The 17,264-nt window shown below is 40.1% G+C and overlaps 1 protein-coding gene across 1 annotated transcript in view; it reads left to right on the top strand.

The window, feature by feature from the left end:
• The window catches only part of LOC123763205 (uncharacterized), a 58,848-nt gene that overhangs the window by 21,295 nt on the left and 20,289 nt on the right, over window positions 1-17,264 (top strand). Inside the window, exons 2-3 of the mRNA XM_045750238.2 lie at window positions 4,991-5,227; window positions 6,048-6,406. Of these exons, the coding sequence (XP_045606194.2) occupies window positions 4,991-5,227; window positions 6,048-6,406 (596 nt within the window). The remainder of the gene's footprint in view (window positions 1-4,990; window positions 5,228-6,047; window positions 6,407-17,264) is intronic.

Here is a 17,264-nt window from a genome sequence, read left to right as displayed (position 1 = left end):
CACGACGCTAACACCCATATTAGACTCTAATTTTGGTGGCGTATCGCCTAAAAGAGCTTCAGCATGTCAACCTGAGACACAAGGGCTTCTTAAAATCTTAGAATGGTTTTAGGAGATTCCTAAAACCTTAAAAGAGATTCCTGAAACCTTAAAAAAGATTCCTGAAACCTTAAAAAGATTCCTGAAACCTTAAAAAAGATTCCTGAAACCTTAAAAAAGATTCCTGAAACCTTAAAAAAGATTCCTGAAACCTTAAAAAGATTCCTGAAACCTTAAAAAAGATTCCTGAAACCTTAAAAAAGATTCCTAAAACCTTAAATGATATCCCTAAAACCTTAAAAAACAAATTACTGAGGAACTTATCTTTTTTTGTCTGGAATAACCCAGAAGGGAGATATGGTAACAACATCCAAAATACTAAGAAAAAACGAGTGGACACAGAGACAATGTGTAAAATGGCAAAAGAGATGACAAAGAGTGGGAACTACACTCAAATGACTGACAGATGTGTAGAACCACTTTTTTTATGATTGGAGTCGTAAGTAAGTATTAAGAGAGAGTGGTATAAAGTATTAAGTATAGGAGATTATTAAGTATTATTAAGTATTATTTCCTGCCCGAAACGCTGCGCGTGCTAGTGGCTTTACAAGACTGTAATTACCATATTTGTATCCTCACATTCCTTATGTACATTCTTGTATATGCATAAATAAATAAATAAATAATAAAGTATTATTAAGTATTAAGGAGAATATGGAGTAGAAGTCAATCGCCATTTCCCAAATACAAATTTGACAATAAAAGTTAAAAAAATATATATTTTTGCATTATATATTATGTATTTTGTATAATATATTATTTATAATATCTGTGAAGAATCATTATAGAAAGCTTCAATATATTTTTAGTAAGGGGGGGGTAAGAGGGGGGTCAGGGAGATAAGGGGGGAGGGGACACCAGGAATATAAAAAACTGTAACACTCCCACAGAAGTTGACAGCCTTGAACGCCAATCAATTTAGTAATTGATAATGATATAATTACGAAATCCCCCCCCCAGTCTGGTTCTTGCAACATTGCCACTCAGTGTCCTCCACTTTGCAATCCACCAATACTTCTCCTTTTGCTGTTTATTCGTTTCTCCTGGTGTCCAACCACTTGCGGTGGACGGTAGAGCGACGGACTCGCTTCACGCAAGTCGGCGTTCAATCCACGACCGTCCACAAGTGGTTGGGCACCATTCCTTTCCCCCGTCCCATCCCAAATCCTTATTCTGACCCCTTCCCAGTGCTATATAGTCGTAATGGCTTGGCGCTTTCCTCTTGATAACTCTATCTCTCCGTTTCGCCTCTGTTCCTTCATATTCATTACCAGTTGTATTCTTCTTATTCCCCTACTGAAACTCAACTTTATTTTCTTTCTTGTGACCCACAAAATGGAAGAAAGATTCTTGAATGATAAAATGTTTAGAAACGTAACTCGAACGGTGAATAGAAGGAACTGTTGACTATGGACTACAAGAGTAGAAGATGACCAACTTGCTTATCTTGAGATGATTTCGGGGCTTTAGTGTCCCCGCGGTCCGGTCCTCGACCAGGCCTCCACCCCCAGGAAGCAGCCCGTGACAGCTGACTAACTCCCTGGCACCTATTTTACTGCTAGGTAACAGGGGCTTGGGAGGAACTCTCAATACACCAAATGGAACGCCTTGAAGTTTTCGACAGTTCGATCCCAACAGAGTCCGGTGTTGTCTAAGGATTCTACATGCCCTCTTGTAAACTTACAGCCGCAATGAGCCGGTGGCTGAGCGGACAGAACACTGGACGCGTGATCCTGTGGTCTCGGGTTCGATCCCGGGCGCCGGCGAGAAACAATGAGCAGAGTTTCTTTCCCTGATGCCCCTGTTACCTAGCAGTAAATAGGTACCTGGGAGTTAGTCAGCTGTCACGGGCTGCTGCTTCCTGGGGGTGGAGGCCTAGTTGAGGACCGGGCCTCGGGGACACTAAAGCCCCGAAATCATCTCAAGATGATCTTAATATGAACTCCTGCTGCGTCCTCGGTTCCTGTCAGGAAGCGGAGAATATAATGTAACACAATTTTTGTTCTTAGGGAGTTAGTGCTATTTCCTGAATACTTATGCCTTGAAAGTAGTGAAAATGATTAATTATCTCAAACGTTGCTTTGACCTTTTCCTTAGACAGCTTAGGGAAGCCGTCTTGAAGGCACCTGGAAGCTGCCTTCAAAAGCTTTAGCTCAGAGTCGTCAGCTTTCAGGTTTCTACAAGGTGTTTTCTACAGGGCAAGGTATCTACTCGACTGAGATACAGATCAACTCAAAGTTTGGGAAGGGAAGGGAACTATCAGGGGGAAAGCGCCAAACCATTACGACTAGATAGCACTAGGAAGGGGTCAGGATAACGATTTGGAATGGAACGGGGGAAAGGAATAGTGCCCAACCACTTATGACCGGTCGGGGATTGAACACCGACCTGCATGAAGCGAGACCGTCGCTCTACCGTCCACCCCAAGTGGTTGGGCAATAATAACAGTTTCATATACATATTAGAGGCGTAAGCAATCAGGATATAACATTTACTATTTAGGAACAAGAAAATAAAATGTCTTAAATTGTCATACTTATTCTTGAAGTGGTTACAACGGGTGATTTTATCGTCTGTGGTTCGAGCTCCTTCCACTTCTTACCGCTCTGACTGCAGTCAGGTATTGCCTTATATATATATGGCCTCATATGTGGCTGTGTTTTCCACCTGTGTCGCCTCATTCTCCTGTCCATTATCTCCATTAAGGTTAAGGGTACCTGTGTGCGCGCGTGTGTGTGTGTGTGTGTGTGTGTGTGTGTGTGTGTGTGTGTGTGTGTGTGTGTGTGTGTGTGTGTGTGTGTGTGTGTGTGTGTGTGTGCGTGTGTGTACTCACCTAGTTGTGCTTGCGGGGGTTGAGCTCTGGCTCTTTGGTCCCGCCTCTCAACCGTCAATCAACAGGTGTACAGGTTCCTGTGTGTGTGTGTGTGTGTGTGTGTGTGTGTGTGTGTGTGTGTGTGTGTGTGTGTGTGTGTGTGTGTGTGTGCGTGTGTGTGTGTGTGTGCGTGTGCGTGCGTGCGTGCGTGGTGTTTGTAAAACATGCGTTCTGACCCGCACTTCTCAAACAACAAATAGAGAGTACAATTAGATGAATTAACGCATCGTAAATCACTCAAGAGAGAAACCGGGAAGAATTATTGGGTAACTTCCCCATCCACCACAAGATCCTATTTTAGTTACGAAATGTTTTCATAACCTTGGGTCGTTCCCTTAAGAAATCCTCATCCACGCCCCTTCAACTCCACCCAGATAATCTACACTAATTTTGTAAACAGACAAGCATTATCCACCACTATTTACGCAAATAAATCATATATACATATATATATAATGACAATAGTTGAATCATTCCACACAACTGTTCCTGAATTAATAAACAAAAGGAAATACAATGTATTCTGCTTAAGCAAGAGGGGGAAAAGGATGCATTGTATTCTGTGGAGTTAGCAAAGATCTAAGATCATAGTTGCAATGGTAAAATTTGCATCAATTATTGCATAAAAACGAAAATATATTATAAAAAGGCATTATGCAAGCCTTTTACTGCTTCCCTGACCCCGACAATACAACGTTCAGTGGAAAATTTCATTCATTTGTTTTATGTTTGGGAATTAACTATAATTCGTGATGTTGAGAGATAACATATCTACTGCTGGCTGGGAGCTGTGTGCATGGTTGGGATTTTAAAGGTTGTAACCGTGGTTGTGGTCTTGTATGATTGAGTAGATGTGGTTGTTGACCAGACCACACACTAGAAAGTGAAGAGACGACGACGTTTCGGTCCGTCTATTATCAAGTCGATTGTGGTTGATTGTGGATTTGATTTGGTTGTAATAGTTTTGGTGATTGATATCGGTTGGTAGTTATTAAAGTGGACAGTCACACAGTATCGGAGAGAGAGAGAGAGAGAGAGAGAGAGAGAGAGAGAGAGAGAGAGAGAGAGAGAGAGAGAGAGAGAGAGAGAGAGAGAGAGAGAGAGAGAGAGAGAGAGAGAGAGAGAGACCTTCATCAGGGACCCAGACACCATCCACCAGGTTCACAGAATAATCAGTTACCTGTACACCTTGTATACAACCTGTTATCAGAGAAGGTATTTTCACCTGGCGGGATAGGCAGGCTAGTGGCCTCAGGACGGACAGGTAGTTCGTGGTTTCCTCCCTATCCAATGGGCTCACGGATTCTCAATAGCTATCCCCTCTATCCTTAATAATTACATTAATAACATCATCTCAGTCATCTATCTTAAAAGTAATTTCACGCTTGTACAGTGTCTTGTAGATCCTTTATTTCTGGCTTCAAGATCTTTATTTTTTCTTTCATTAAAAATTATAATTTGGTCGAGACAATAAGGAAATGACACTACCATTTCCTGCTAGAAGAAATATGTGTATCTCAAGGCTAAAGGGTCACTTCTCGTAGGTTATCTAACAAGCGATGTGATATTGTCGATCGGCCGTTTAAAATCGACTTGATATCGTTGACAGCCTAATAGCAATCGACATATCGTCGATCACCCATTGGCCATCGATATCGACATTGTCGATCAACAATTTGGAATCGACATAATATCGTCGATCGCCCGTTACCTTTCGACATGATATTGTCGATTGGTATTTAGGAATCGACATGATATCGTCGATTGCACTTTACCAATCGGCATGATATCGTCGATTGAAATTTACCAATCGACATGATATCGTCGACTGAACTCTACCAATCGACATAACATCGTCGACTGAACTTTACCAATCGACATGATATCGTCGATTGTACTTTACCAATCGACATAACATCGTCGACTGCACTTTACCAATCGACATGCTATCGTCGACCACCCACTACCAACCAACGTGATATCAACAAGAACTAATATCGCTATCTTGGGTTTCCACAGAGGCGAAGACCATTCTGGCGCCAGAAACACAGATTCTGGCCGGGTTGGTTCACCAGGACGCGGCCCATCCTCTCTATGGTAACACCACGAGCCTAACCAACCTTCGACGTGAGTTCCTACTCGACCACCTCGTTCTCGAGCCGCTGGAACCGACAGATTCCCGTCTAGATGAGGCTGGAGGCGTCGCTATCACCACCTTTTCTGGCAAGATTGTCAACGTTACTAAGGACCAAGGCGGTGAGTTATTCTCAAAGTTATTGTGTGTATTCCTATACGTCAAAATGGAAATGGGTATGTTGACCAGACCACACACTTGAAGGGAAAGGGATGACGACGATGTTTCGGTCCGTCCTGGATTATTCTCAAGTCGATTGTGCTTTACTAATCGACTCGAGAATGGTCCAGGACGGACCGAAACGTCGTCGTACTTTCAATTTCTAGTGTGTGGTTTGGTCAACATATTTCAGCCACGTTATTGTGATTCCTCGTCTACATATGGCAATGAGTATGTTGCCACGCGTCCATTGTATATGTAACTGCGTATATATATATCCCCCACATATACTGTATGTCTGTTTCCATATGTTTCTATATGTATGTTTCCACACGCACATACAGCTTATTCATGTCCATCTTAATTCTTAAACCGAGAATGGTTATTTGAGACAGTGAAGGATATTATACATTTCATGTATAGATATAATGATTTCATGTTGCAATTAAATGAATTAAAACTGACATTTATGTGTGTTCAAGTGATTCTTTCAATTACGTGGGGGAACATTTATAGTTTTTATTGCGGATTTTTGTAGTGCTAAAAATGGAATTCTATTGGAATGCTAAATAGCCATTACTGAAATGTAAATTATTTATCCTTAAAAAGATTGTTTTGTGCATTTATAACTTCATGATTTTGATAAATGATTTCTTACAGCTGTAAATGATTTGGGAGTAGATAAGACGGGTCGGTTTTGTAATTACTGAACCACTCATCAATCACTGAATGCCACACATGAAGTGCCCGAATTGTTATATATTGTTTTTGTTTTCCCAACAGGTAATCTGTTTGTGAACGGGGTTCCCGTTGAGAGTGCCAACAGCCTGAAAGACGGCACTCAGGTCTACATCCTGAAGAAGACCCTCTTCAACAACGATAAGAAGACCACTATCGCCTTCCGGCAACATAACAACTTCCTAGCCGAACTCCAAGGGCCTTTGGGGCCTCCGTTGGATATCCCGAACCACACCCCTGAACCAGGGTCTATTTTGGAGGTTAGGGCCCCAGCACCACCCCCAAAGGGGGTCGTCGGACCCCCAGCATCTCCGGAAGATATTCTTAAGTCTGTCTTCCCCCCAGCGCCCCCTGTCTCAGCCTCCTTCGACGCTTCCATTACAAGTGCTGATAGCCCAGGGCAGGTAAGGACTAACGTTTAAACCTGTGACCCGGTGGCTGAAGTGGTATCCTTAGAGAGGTGACTGCCTCACAGCGGAATCCGTTAGAGAAGTGACTTCCTCATAACGGAATCCGTTAGAGAGGTGACTTCCTTATAGCGGAATCCGTTAGAGAGGTGACTTCCTCATAGCGGAATCCGTTAGAGAAGTGACTTCCTCATAGCGGAATCCGTTAGAGAGGTGACTTCCTCATAGCGGAATCCGTTAGAGAAGGGACTTCCTCGCAACGGAATCCGTTAGAGAAGGGACTTCCTCGCAGCGGAATCCGTTAGAGAAAGGACTTCCTCGCAGCGATATCCGTTAGACAGGTGACTTCCTCACAAGCCTGGCCTGTGACTTCACTACCCACTAGACTTGTGACATCTTCCTCAACTGACATCCTTCTCTGCGTCTCAGAATGCTGTTCCTTCTTCTCCTTCTTCCTCCTATCATGTAAATCTGATCCTTATCTTATCTTAATTACTGAACATCAAAATGTATATTAATTAACACATAAGTCAGATTTGTCCTAATCAAGCATGGATATAGTTAGTTCATAGATATTGCTATAGATGTTCCTATCTAATCTTCCTGAATATTTATTTAGAGTTAATTAGAATATATATATATTGAGTTTCATCAGTGAGGCCCTATAAACATTCTCTGCTCAGGTAAATCTTGCCATTCTTATTTTTTATATAATTGGTCATGTGTTATCAAACACCTTTGTGTGTTATCATGGGATATCAAATACCTTGTGAATTCTGTAGTCTCGCCCACTGATGTTTAAGCCATTATGGCCTATTTTTGTCCCAATTTCGAATAATATAGGCCTATTGAATTGTGACCAGAAAGCAGATTCAGTGAGTAGAGGTGATCTACAGGGCAGTCAGTGATGAAAACATTGGTAATATATATATATATATATATATATATATATATATATATATAGAGAGAGAGAGAGAGAGAGAGAGAGAGAGAGAGAGAGAGAGAGAGAGAGAGAGAGAGAGAGAGAGAGAGAGAGAGAGAGGATAATTGGTATGAAAGTGAGGATAAAAAAGTATGAAAGTTTGGATAAAAAAGTATGAAAGTTTGGATAAAATATGTATGAAAGTGAGGATAATAGGCACAAAAAAGAGAGAGAACGATAGGCATAAAAGAGAGAAGATTATACGAACAAAAGTGAGAATAGGCACAATAGTAAGATTAATAAAAAGAAAAGGGTAAATAATAGATGCAAGAGTGTGAATAATAGGCACAAAAGTGAGATTAATAGGCACACACACGAGAGAACAATTGGTACAAATCCTTATAAAATTCCCCCTGTTACATTTTGTCCATAAATCCTTTCTTTTCAAATTAATATATTATATGCATCAACTAACTGTTCAAAAATAAACTGACTAACTTTCCCCTACAGTTAAGCAGACCTTTAGATTGATCATACATTAATGATCAGAAAACCTTAACAATTCTTCCCTTAAAATTATCTTAGATATAGTGTAGGTAATCTTAATACTTCATCTAATGAATACATGTATGACATATGATGTTTAGCATCAGATGTACATCATCTGATGTATATCATCTGGTATACTTAATCATCTGGTGGACGTATCATCATACACAACTAACTTTAGGTGACGTAGAAATATGTTTAAGTTACAGTTTCGTAAAGTTTGGCATCTTACATGTGTTATTTAAGGAATACTTTGAGTACTTTCAATTAGCAATTCTGAAAATTAGCTAACATTAGAAATTTGTTGTTCATTTTAACTATTTTGTCATTAAAATAAGTCAACTTGCTTTTTGTGATGTTAAGTCGATTATATATATTTATATATATATATATATATATATATATATATATATATATATATATATATATATATATATATATATATATATATATATATATATATGCCAAATAGGACATGTATAAAAAAAATGTTGTAAAATTGAAACAAAAATTAATTTCTCCAAATATAATCTAATAATGTTTTTTTTGGCTATAAATACTAAATTAAAATGAAGCATTACTTAAAAATATTAAATATTGAATAAGATATTGATTAAATTGCCAAGTTTGCATTTTGTGTAAATCTGAAAAAAAAATAGAATAATTGTAAATCATTTAAATTTGTATTATCAAAATTTTGGATACAAAATTCCGGAGGTGAGAAAGAAATAAGAACTTCTCCTATTTTGAAAAATTATTCCACAAGTGCACGAGTTTTTAGTTATAAATAAACATTATATATATATATATATATATATATATATATATATATATATATATATATATATATATATATATATATATATATATATATATATATATATATATATATATATATATCACTGACTGTACTTGGTAGATCTGTCAAATGCATGTTTTTAAACGCTGACAACAATATATTACACTAAATTATTGTACAATTTTGGACATTTAAATAAAAATTTGTAATGAAATCTCTTTTTCTTCTGTCCTTTCTGACCTGCCCTGGAGAATAAATATGACGAGACCTCATGACTGGAAACTTTAGTCTTATTGTACAATTATTTCCTTAAAAATTATGTTTTTTAAGAAAACATCAGTTGAAGGCAATTTTAAGAACATGGATGGGAAACTTTGGTTCATATACAGGATGAGAAACATTCATAATATAGTGGGCTACGTTTCCAACTAATAATCTTAGGATCCTGGGTTCAATCCCCAGGTGGAAGATAAATTACTGGGCAGCGCTTTCTCTCACCTGGAGCCTCTGTTCACCTAGCAGTACCTAGGTACCGAAGAGTTGACCAAGAGTTGGCTATGGGTTGCATCAAGAGGAACGTCAGTAATTCGACCTACTAAAGCTCTCAATAGGCAGCCTCTACTCAAGCTAGGCTTGTCTAAGCGGCGGCCGAACGCATTAACGAGTTCTTAAAACTTAACTTTGTTTATAAACAAAATATTTCCTCCCTCAGATGAAAATTAATATTATTATTTTTTTACATGGTTGTAAATACGCCCGACCCAATAGACTCAGTCATCAATTATAATATTCCATCTATTTACACTCGGAATTTTCCCCAAATATATATTAATATTATTATCAATTAGAATTTGGTCAATAGTTAGGTCTAAGTTAGGTTAGGTTAGCTCTAACTTACGGCAGGTTAGGGGGCTTAAGTTCGTTTGACAATTGTTGGTATTTGTAGTACTTTTATGACGTATTTATAGAGATGCAATTCGAACATAGGAACAGAGCGAAGCAATGTTCGAAAACAAATTCGATTGTCATGAGTTGTGTGTGAAGTGTTTTACATTAATAAAGAAAGGGTTTGGCGGCTTGATTAGCTAGTATTTGGACTTTGTTTATAAGGATGGGCCTTTGTTTATGAGTGAGGACGGGTCTTGTTTATGAGAACAGGCTTTATTGATGATAACAGGCTATATTTATGATAACAGGCTTTATTTATGATAACAGACTTTATTAATGAGGACGAGCTGCAACAGAAGCTTACATAAAGGCTTCGTGTGTTCCAGATAAGGCGAATTAATACACACAGTCTGAACAATGTTTTTTTTACTCAAAAGCTCAAAGTATGAGCAACACGGATTTACTCACTTGCTCACAAGATGAACTTGCTTCATTCACGGGCTGAGTAATACTCCTCTTCTAACAGAATGGATAACACTAAGAATCAAACACTCTCCCTGCTTCCCCCCCCCCACACACTCACCCTTCCCTCGTCAGTGTAAAATAAAGTTTACACCCAGAATGTAAATCACCTGAACATACGTTTTGAAAGTAAATATCTGAATTACCTTTTATTTTAAATAATGGTAAAGTCTATGGACTCGAGGCAGAACATTTCGCATCCACAGACTTCATGAAGGCGTGTTATTGGGGTAATGCTCCCCCTGAAAGGGAGCACTAGATAGATAGATAGATAGATAGATAGATAGATAGATAGATAGATAGATAGATAGATAGATAGATAGATAGATAGATAGATAGATAGATAGATGTTCACAGAACCGAACACAATTTCATTATTACAAATGCTATTTTTTTATGGATATTTTACATTTTACGCAATGTATACCACCGTTTAGGTTCTATAGCAACGTTTCTCAAACCATTTAACCCCTTTTGGAACCCTTGACTTAACTTTCAAGTCTCGTGGAACCCTCAGGGGCCTCTCTTGGAACCCTTGACATAACTTTCATGTCTCGTGGAACCCTCAGGGGCCTCTCTTGGAACCCTTGACATAACTTTCATGTCTCGTGGAACCCTCAGGGGCCTCTCGTGGAACCCTCAGGGGCCTCTCGTGGAACCCTCAGGGGCCTCTCGTGGAACCCTCAGGGGCCTCTCGTGGAACCCTCAGGGGCCTCTCGTGGAACCCTAGGACACCGGTGAACCCAGGTTCACAAACTCTGTTTTAAAGGCTGAAGAAACACTAGACCACTAAGTCCTTCCATTGTATAACAACGCCTCGTGAATAATTTGACATCTTCAGGACAATACAAGAAACGAGGAACACAAATATACACAAAAATCACATTTCAATCAATTAAAATGTATTTCTAATTACATTTATATAATAGAAACTAACAGCAGCGTGAATCACATATAGCAACCTAGGGCTGCATACCCAGGTATTAAGAAGACGATATATAACGAAGTATCCCCTTCAATGGGAAGCTGGAGCCGCCGCTACCAATCGGAAAAGGCGGGAATTAAAGTCTATCCCTTCCCTGTGTATAGGCCCCGAGATGGGGGGTCAAAACTCACGATAGGTCAACACTCATGACCTCCCACGATAGGTCAATACTCATGACCTTCACCCCTCTCTCTAATCGGGGCTTTTCCGTGACCAATCATCACGCGAAGCACTTTCTCGTGACCGAATCTCAGTCATCTCAGCCTCGCTTTAGGTCACGTTTTCTAATTGCTGGTTCCCCGTAGCTTTACCCTTTACGGTGCGGACGGGGAAGTGACGCAAGATTTGTGGATTTTGTTTTAGCGTTCGAGGCGCCGCGAGGCCTTCAGTACCTATGATTGGTTCCGGGTGACCTGACGCACCGAGTAATCCAAGGAGACGAGAGAGAGAGGAAGGAGAGGAGAGAGAGAAGAAGAAGATGAGAGAAAGAGCCAATGAAACTAGAGAGAGATATAGAGAAAAAGACAGATTAAGGCGATTAGAAGAGGGAAGAGAAATAACAAAGGAGAGGAGAGACCACAAAAGCGATTGGGAACCCTCCTCCTCACTCCACAGCTTCCTAATCTCCCAATCAAAGATCCCGGGTTCGATCCCCGGGCGGGGTAGAAGAGATTGGGCACGTTTTCTTTGACCTAATGCCTCTCTTCACCCAGCAGTAAAATAGGTACCCGGTATTTAATTAACTGTTGTAGAGTTGCAGCCAGGGAAGGGCCATAGCCTCGGAGAAGAAAATAAAGAGCATCCAGAGAAGACCTTGTGGATCCTCATTGAACACTTTGATATTTTCTTCTCCTACCAAGAAGAGAAGTATACTACCTATATCTTCTCCTACATATATATATATATATATATATATATATATATATATATATATATATATATATATATATATATATATATTGAAAAATTTGAAGAATTAAAGTAATTGATGACTAATTAATAAAGGACTTTCAGAAGCACGAATATGGAAGCTCCTATTTTATATATATATTCGTCATAATACAAAAGTTCAATAAAAAAGATTGGAAATATTTAGCTTTTGTTATATGAGATAAAAAAGTCCATAATAGCCTGATAACACTATGTTGAGGGAATGAGAGTAATGACTCGTTAACACCAATGGTCAATTAATTTTACATACGAGAATGCAAGGTCGGCGTTCAATCCCCCGACCGTCCATAAGTGGTTGGGCACCATTCCTTCCCTGCCCCCGTCCCTTCCCAAAGCCTTATCCTGACCCCTTCCCAGTGCTATATAGTCGTGGTGACTTGGTGCTTTATCCTGATAATTCATTTCCTTCCTTCCCCCTGGCAGTGTTAGTATATACATATAAGCGTCTTTAATGGCTTTATAAAATATATCCATACAATACCTACTGTATAAAGTTGTAAACATTGCAATCTATTATTTTTATTATTAGTACAAGGAGACAATCATCTATTTTTTTTTACTAATCACGTCTCGTTTAAAAGGCTTCCTGAACAGCTAATCTTATTAAGGTAAATTTGCATCTGTAACGATCGTACAGCTTCCTTGATGCCTTTGGAAAGAATCAAATGGCAAAAAACCACAATGGCCTTCTGCAAGTGATTGGCGTACTGTGTGTTTAAGGCCTGAACTCCACCCTCAAGTCTGCTACGCAACTGTGTCAATATTATCGTGAACAGTTGTTCCAAGGCTGTTTGATGTGAATTATCATTAACCACATATACACTTGTTAGGGTTTATCTTGGTTATCTTGAGATGATTTCAAGGGGCTTTTTAGTGTCCCCGCGGCCCGGTCCTCGACCAGGCCTCCACCCCCAGGAAGCAGCCCGTGACAGCTGACTAACACCCAGGTACCTATTTTACTGCTAGGTAACAGGGGGTATAGGGTAATTGAAACTCTGCCCATTGTTTCTCGCCGGTGCCTGGGATCGAACCCAGTTCACGTTATTATAATTATGGGGATTATAATTACGTATCACAAGCAAACAGATAACGTTGACCAGACCACACACTAGAAAGTGAAGGGACGACGACGTTTCGGTCCGTCCTGGACCATTCTCAAACAGATGAGGTGTGAAAAACAAGTCGTACACAGGTGCAAAAGAAAACGGTAACTAGTAATCCATTAATCTATTCCCTGACCTCCTGTTGGAGGGCTTGAGTCAACAGGGAGTCGTGTGTGGGGGCTGAAGCTCCAATCCGTTGTCAATATACATTGTGTGCATTGACTCGGAACAGCTTCGTACCGTTATGTTAAGGCAAGCATGTACCACCAGAACACATTTAATACATGGGGGGAAATTTTGTCTCAATTCGTAAACTTTATATTAATGAAAAACATAAAAGTTTCATTAGCTTTACGAATGGCGTCAAACAGAAATGATCAATATTTGATTTTTTCTGAAATTTAGTGTATTAGAATGTAACATAGATTTGTCTACTTTTCTAGTCTGTATCCATGGGGCAATTTTTTTCTTATTTTTTATTTTAATATACTATGCAGGAGTTGTAATGTTATGATGGGGTTGCTGGCGTGTTGGATCTAGGATTCATTTCACAGCAAATTCAACGGTTGTTATTGACACGACCATGCTGTTGAGAATTTGCTTAACTTTACATATATTTCGCTGAAAAAAAGTACCTACATGAACAAATTCTCGGAGCCACAGCCCCGCCACACACATGGCGGAACAATCAATATATCAACAACCAATTATAACAACCAATATAGCAAGTTGTTTATACGCAATTTAAACATTATAACAAGATGTATCAACTTTATTACAAGTTGTAACAATGGAATTATAGGGACTGTTACGTTATGTGTTTGCAGGAACAGTCCATACCCATTTATGACGAACAAATCCACAAGAGCCGTGACGAGGATTCGAACCTACGTCTGAGAGCATCCCAGACGCTGCCTTAATCGACTGAGCTACGACATGGTCAAAAGGAGTTGAAATCCGAAGTTCTACTGAACTTATTGGATCCTGCAGCCTCTCCGAGGCACAAACCAGGGCAGCGTCTAGGATGCTCTCGGACGCAGGTTCAAATCCTCGTCACAGCCCTTGTGGATTTGTTTCCTCGTCTCCATCTTGCATAGTACAGCAATAATGTGGTCAGTCTCATGTCTAATTGCAACATCACACTTGCAATGAGACGTGGGTTTAATGGCTATATTTTTAAGGCTCTCGTTTCTAATTCACACAGGCAGGTTTTGAGGACAAGGGGCCTGATGGTTGAGTAGACAACGCTCGGGATTCGTAGTCCTAAGCTTCTGGGTTCAATCCCCGGTGGAAGCGGAAACAAATGGGCAGAGTTTCTTTCATCCTGATGGGCCTGTTCATCTAGCAGTAAATAGGTACCTAGGAGTTAGACAGCTGCTACGGGCTGCTTCCTGGGGGTGTGTAACGAAGACCGGGCCGCTCAGCCTCGAAATCATCTCAAGATAACCTCAAGATAGCGAAAAGGACACCTAGGAACGAGTCCATTACAGACCATACATGCAGAAGCTAATGTGGTGGCAGCCTACTGAACGAGGTTATCTTGAGGTTATCTTGAGATGATTTCGGGGCTTAGCGTCCCCGCGGCCCGGTCCTCGACCAGGCCTCCGTTTTGTTACACACCCCCAGGAAGCAGCAGCCCGTAGCAACTGTCTAAATACCTATTTACTGCTAGGTGAACAGAAGCATCAGGGTGAATGAAACTCTGCCCATTTGTTTCCGCCTCCACCGGGGATCGAACCCGGTACCTCAGGACTACGAATACGAAGCGCTGTCCACTCAGCCATCAGGCCCCCCCCATAAAATATATGAGAGTTTTCAACAGCCAACTCACCTTCATGGTGTAATGACTTTGCGCTTTCCCCCTAATAATTCTGTTCATCATTAACAATGTACTCTGACGATAGCATCTTTAATATACCCAAAAGCACTAACCAATCAATAAGAAATATTCAACCCATTTTGGATAGTCCTTATTGATTTGTTTCGCTAAATTGCATCTTAGCATCTTCGGAGGCAGAGATCAGTTTAATAGAGATGAACTGTGGCTGTAGTGTGTATATTCCATGCAAGCAAGAGGGGCACTTGAGTCCTAAACATAGTCCAGAACTAAAGGTAAACTTAGAGTAAAAGAGTACTTAATAACACGGTCGATAGAGCTTCGGTCTCACACCCGTAGAGACCAGGGTTCGAGTCTCCTTGAGCCCAGGTGAATGGACACTCGGAATATATAATCTGAGAGGCGAGATATACCTCGCGAAATATATGTACTATTACTTCTAATTCCCTCTTCCTGTCCACGTTTATACAGCAGCAATTTCAATTATCTTGATAACCAAATCTACATAAATCTCCATACTTTCACTCTCCAGCTATCGTGCCCAATCGTCACTGCAATCTTTTTTTCCTACAAATTATTATTTGTTCTTGTCAACAGACGCAGACATCACGACAGCAAATGTGAGTGAAAGGGTCAGGGTGAGACAGAGAGAGCCGGTGAAAGTGATTACTTGAGTTTGGCCTCGACTGTCCATCACTTTCTATGACAACATCATTTAATAGAGAAAACGGGACCAAGGGTGCGGCGAGAGACTAAAAGTAAAAGTAGTGTTTACAAGTAAAAGCGTTGTCCCATATACAGTACAGTGTTGAGCAACAGTGTTTTATTGTACTATGAATAATAAATGACTGTAGAAGGCAGTAACAATGAGGGCGTGTGTGAGGGGAGGGATATTATTTGAGGACACAGTTCTCTTAGTTTTATATATACGCAGCGGGCGTAAATATATACTTTTGTTTAACCCAGTCAGTGCGTCTGTTTATGGCTGACTAACGGATTGACACAATACCACAAATGTTGTTAGTTGATTGTTAAACTAACGGGATACAACACAATCTTGTCTTGTTGTGGTATTGTGAAGTAATCACACTATCAGTGCTACGGCTAGGGAACAGGGTGTCAAATATGGGTTTCCAGGGGCGGCTTCGTAGTTTCGTAGGGACTACGAAACAGCTAGATCATGTGTCGTTAACGTGTTTGTGACAAGTAACTCTCGTCTCTGTGTTAAGAACCTGTTAAGTCTAATAACGAAAGTCTCAGACTTCAATTAAGTCAACACGAGTGCTGCAATAGATCACTGTCTATCAATTCTTTCTGTTGTACACGAAAACACTAAACGGAAAAATCAGCTTCAATGCCAGAAAAAGAAAACTGCTTTTCTTGATGAAATAAAGTTACAAAACATTAGAAACTGAAAAGATATTTGAATTTTTTTTAGATAAATTCTGTAAAAAAGGAAAAACAAATTGCCAATACGAACTTTCAAAGCAGGGATCAAACCATCTGGGGCCAGATTCACGAGGCAGTTACGCGAGTACTTACGAACCTGGGGCCAGATTCACGTAGCAGTTACGCAAGTACTTACGAACGTGTACATCTTTCCTCAATCTTTCACACCTTTGGTTACATTTATTAAACAGTTTACAAGCATGAAAACTTGCCAATCAACTGTTGTTATTGTTATAAACAGCCTCCTGGTGCTTCGGAGCTCATTAACTGTTTAATAATTGTAAACAAAGCCGCCAAAGATTGAGAAAAGATTTACAGGTTCGTAAGTGCTTGCGTAACTGCTTTGTGAATGTGGCCCCTGAACATTTACACCGGCTCTTAAAGAAATAGCGATCCGGAGCTCGCTATATCTAGCGAGGAAGCGAAAACGATAACCGTTGTTCAAGGGCCTCGTTAATCTTCACAACGTCAATACACATCGAGCCATAAACGAAACAGCACTTTGTGGCAAACTGAACTCTGAGTAAGATCTGATGGACTTGAGAAACAAGGTCACTTAAAGGCACAGTAGAGAGGAATGACTGAACTAAGCAACTTGAGGCATTCTGTGTGTGGACGACGCGTAAATTACTCCTCTAATGGCCGAGGCATTTGGGGCATACAGGGGGGGGCATAGGGAGTCAAGTAGAATAAATCACTGAACGAATGAATGAAGAATGAATGAGTGAGATTTGTAAGCTGTATGGCTAATGGCTAAGTACGAGCGATCTTGTAGGATGAATGACAGGCTGAATGGTTGTTTAGACTCCTTTGTCTCCTGTGATATATGTATGAGAATGAAGTGCAATAG

The sequence above is a fragment of the Procambarus clarkii genome, chromosome 49 (genome assembly GCF_040958095.1).
Source record: "Procambarus clarkii isolate CNS0578487 chromosome 49, FALCON_Pclarkii_2.0, whole genome shotgun sequence".
In the NCBI taxonomy this organism is placed as follows: Eukaryota; Metazoa; Arthropoda; class Malacostraca; order Decapoda; family Cambaridae; genus Procambarus; species Procambarus clarkii.
This window is presented reverse-complemented; position numbering and strand designations above follow the sequence as displayed.